The sequence below is a fragment of the Anoplophora glabripennis genome, unplaced genomic scaffold (genome assembly GCF_000390285.2).
Source record: "Anoplophora glabripennis isolate ALB-LARVAE unplaced genomic scaffold, Agla_2.0 scaffold9, whole genome shotgun sequence".
NCBI classification, from domain to species: Eukaryota; Metazoa; Arthropoda; class Insecta; order Coleoptera; family Cerambycidae; genus Anoplophora; species Anoplophora glabripennis.
The window spans coordinates 2,188,827-2,193,016 of NW_019416258.1; the positions used below are offsets into that span (position 1 = coordinate 2,188,827).

At 35.6% G+C, this 4,190-nt stretch overlaps 1 protein-coding gene across 1 annotated transcript; it reads left to right on the forward strand.

Annotated features, from left to right (window-relative positions):
• Window positions 1–614: 614 nt before the first annotated feature.
• LOC108908897 (solute carrier family 25 member 46-like) lies at window positions 615–3,081 on the forward strand. Its single transcript, XM_018713080.1, has 6 exons — window positions 615–953; window positions 1,008–1,290; window positions 1,350–1,406; window positions 1,457–1,874; window positions 1,926–2,217; window positions 2,411–3,081. The coding sequence occupies exons 1-6, from the start codon at window positions 791–793 to the stop codon at window positions 2,434–2,436; spliced, it is 1,239 nt and encodes a 412-aa protein (XP_018568596.1). The 5' UTR covers window positions 615–790; the 3' UTR covers window positions 2,437–3,081.
• Window positions 3,082–4,190: the final 1,109 nt, after the last annotated feature.

Below are 4,190 nucleotides of genomic sequence, written 5' to 3' on the forward strand. Positions count from 1 at the left end.
GGGAAGGTGTGTAAGTGTTAGTCGTGTGGGGATGCCCCCTCACGGGGGCGTACGTGTCTTTTGGTGTATTTGTCTGTCTGGTATATTGTTTGTCGGGGGTCGCAATTTTAAAGAAATGTATTCTAAAGTAATGCAAATAACTGATAAATAAGTAAAAACTTACCTGGGCATAACCCCGGCACAGGTGCTGTAACAAAGATGCCGACGGCGTCTATGCTTAAGCCGGGGATTAGGTCGGTGATTAAAAGGAAAGAAAGGGATTCTTTCCAGGTAGCCTTAATAAAGGCAGGTAGAAATTGCTCCTTGCACTACACTTTCACAAAACACGTGTGCTCTGGTCGGCTGCCCGCTAGGAACTGATGCTCTGGTCGGCTGCCCGCTAGGAACAACGCTCGGTAAAGCGAAGGATTTGGAGTTCAGTGGAGTGATTGGTCGGAAGGCAAACTGCTTGTCTGGAATGACTTGCAGTTCATGGGCGTGGGTTCTTAGACTGGTTAGGATAATTTTTATACCACCTTGAACTATAAATCTGTAAATCGGTGATCTGTGATGATATGTCGTTATGCTGTGGTTATGTGTTCTGTTGTATGATATGTCTGTCAGTTGTCACAGACAGTCAAGGTTGTTTGACAGTTTTGTATTATCCAAATATATCGTTAAAATAAATTAATAACTACTTTACCACATATAACTAATAACTCAATAATTACATGGAAAAAATAAAAGTTCTTAGAATATTCCGATTGTATTAAAATGGGATTTTAAATGTGATATAGGTTAGAAGATAACCATGTCAAGACCAAATGATATTGACCCTTATCATAATATAAGAACTAAAGAAGGTAATTATTACGATGTACCAGATCTCACAAGAAGGTTGCCCATACATGACGAGTACTTGGAAAATCGTGAACAACTAATTTATTATACTAACGTACACCATAGTCATGAAGGTACAAACACACCATTTCATCTATCTTTTGATATGTACAAGTTATTTTTTGTAGATTTAACTTTAAAGAGATACATTGGTTCAGGAGTAGCATTTGTTAGTTTAGTAGCCGAGAATTTACTTAGTCATCCATTTTTGGTTCTGCGTAGGCAGTGTCAAGTTCATCATACTTCAAAAAGATACCATTTGCTGCCCTTCACACTTCTACCTGCAGTATGCCATCTCCATCAACATCAGGGATTGACGACATTATGGAAGGGTTTAGGATCAGTATTACTAGTGCGAGGGATGTCCTTAGGGGTAGAAGACTTAATTTCCAAAGTGACACCATGGCCAAAGTATGAATCGGCCTTCTTTAATGAATATATTGATAATTAATAAAGTTTCCTTTTTTCAGGGACGTTGGCTGGCATAGTAGCTTGAAACAGTTTTTTCAACATACTCTTCTAAAATGGTAAATAATTGATCCAGGTAATTTTAAAATTTATATTATCTTGTTTTTAGCGTGAGTTTAGCGATAGTGACTCCTTTTTATTCAGCGTCTTTTGTGGAAACTGTTCAAAGTGAAATTGCAAGTGAAAAACCAGGAATTCTTGATGTTTTCCGAGAAGGATTTATGCGCCTTTTAAATTGGGGTGTACCAGCGAAAGGAAGGATGCTTCCTATATGGGCACTGATTGTCCCGACAGTTACATTGGGCTTAGCAAAATATTTATTTTCGATGATGGTCAGAGGGGCTACCTTAAGACTATTACATGTAAGGTATAAACATAGACATGAAGCAAATGGGGCATTACCGAAGGATTTGAATAATTCAACAGTGATGCAAGATCTCGAGTTAACAGCTTCATTGATAGCAACTATTTCTAGTGATGTTGCTTTCTTTCCATGTGAAACTATTGTCCACCGCCTTCATCTACAGGTGAGATCACAGATAGATTTGTTTGCAGTTACAAGTATAACTTTTTTTTAGGGCACTCGAACAATTGTGGATAATTTGGATAATGGGAAGTCAGTTTTGTCCATTCTAACAAGTTATGCTGGCGCTATCGACTGCTATGAGACGTGTATAGCTACGGAGGGCGTGTGCGGTTTGTACAAAGGATTTGGTGCATTAATTTTGCAATACTCTGCCCACGTAGCACTTATCAGAGTGTCTCACTTAGTCCTGACCGAAATTGGAACTCTGTTGAGGAAACCCAAGCAAAAACCACCACCTCCAATTGACGTTTCACCACCAGCTATTTCGAATTTGACTGCTCCACGTAGGTCCTATTTACTTCCATAGTTACGTTCTAGTCACAACTGTTACTGTTGGAAAGTTTTTCTTTCACGTTATTACTTTTCGGTTGTTACTCTTGAAAAATTTTTGTAAATACATAGCAATTTTATTATTTGTTGTAATTTAAATTTGTAAATTTTCAATAAATTGTGAAAGTATATTTTTTTGTTTTTTAGCACAACCCGTAGATCTAGTGAGGTGAAAATAACAATTCAATATGAAAGCTGGGAGATTACTCAATTTTGGAGCGGAAATTAAATGTTGCATCATTTGTTGGACCTTTAGTGCCATTTCATGTCATTGGCATGCTATAGGCAAGACCATAGAGTTATTATACTGTACTGTTACAGGCAGGGTGCCATTTATTTGTTTGTCGTAAATAATGGCGCTGATGGGCAGATTATTCGTCTGCCCTCAGTTTGTTTAAAGCAAGAAATTGACCACAATTATTTTCTTTTAATTTCCATCAATACCGAAGATATTTACGTAAATATTTCATAATGTAAAATGTTTACGCAATACATTCGTCCCACCTATCCGTCTTCGTATACTAGTTAGTGTTACACAAACTGTATAGTTTATATCGCTAAGCATGTTTAATGAGTACATTATATAACTCTATGGACCTTTGTACTTCAGTTGTACTTGCTTTGCCACTTCAAACTAACAATACAATATATTTTTCACACACTATTGTGTACATATTTTATTAACAGCTATTTAAAGAAAAAAATACATAAATGTAAAAATTTATTGAATTTGCAAAATTTCTCAATGTTCTGTGACGTTATATCTCAGGACCTTAGCAATACTAATATATTTTTGAATAAAAACATATTTATCACAATTCTACATATTTATACCTGTTACAGTTACAATACATGTTAACATTTTTCGAAATATACTTTAAAATTAATATATTTATTTACTAAAATTCTTCCGACTAATATAAAGATCTGTGAATACAAATTCTCATACTTCTGTGTTCCTTGTGGCATAAAAGTAATTGAAAATGAAAATTGTGGCATCAACAAAATAATAGCAGTAAATGTAATACTTATTAGTTTCAAATTTTGCAAGTAGGATCAAACTTTAAATGAGATAAAGATGTTTTAAAATACCTTTTTTTCAGTTACTGTTTTTAATTTGAATGGGTAGCTAACTGGGTAGATCTCTCTAAAAAGAAAAAAATCCTTTGCACCAAAAGGGTTGATTTAATAAATATAGCTTTGTCTAACCAGAATTTTACAATGACAAAGCACATTACACAGCTTATACTTCGAAAAGCTCTTTTCGTTATCAAAACCCATTCTCTAATTTACTTAAAAGTTGTGACGGTTAATTACAGAAAATATACATTTTTTCGTCTGATACGTAAATATTACTTTACTGAAAATATCACTCACTTTTACGATTATCTATGTTACTAATTTGAGAGCTTATCCATCTTCAGATCAGTTTTTAAGAATTTAAAGGACCCCACACAAAATACAGGGTGGTCCAGATTTTAATAGACAAATTTCGGAAAACTACTAAACAACAAAAATTAACATCACTTTGCTCTATGAACAAAGGCGCAGAAAGCCACCATTTATGATGTACAGGGCGTTGAAATTAACCTCACCTAAGGCCACTGTGCGGCTTGAAATATACGAAAAAAGGTATTTGGTTGAATCTTGCTAAACAAAGATCAACATTTGATCCACAATGAAACACCCAAAGCGATCTGGTCCTTATACGGTTTTTGGGATTGCTGATTACGATGAATAGGCCAGTTAAGCTCCATCATATCAGTTTCAAGGTCATTTGAAGGTCAAGTAGAGAAATAACCATACGCCGCCGCCATTATTCCATGGATAGAAATTGGCCTCAATGTTTTGGGATCGAGGGGGATTATCCCTCTTTATCCTGCCTCATCTCGTGTAGGCCTGGACAGCCTTTGTAGTTGGGCCCCAT

Bases quoted from the DNA above. Each gene is read 5' to 3' on its own strand.
- LOC108908897 (XM_018713080.1), top strand. From the start codon at position 791: ATGTCAAGACCAAATGATATTGACCCTTATCATAATATAAGAACTAAA. The intron at 1,407-1,456 runs GTAAATAATTGA...TCTTGTTTTTAG, and splicing joins CAACATACTCTTCTAAAATG to CGTGAGTTTAGCGATAGTGA. The intron at 2,218-2,410 runs GTAGGTCCTATT...TTTGTTTTTTAG, and splicing joins TTCGAATTTGACTGCTCCAC to CACAACCCGTAGATCTAGTG.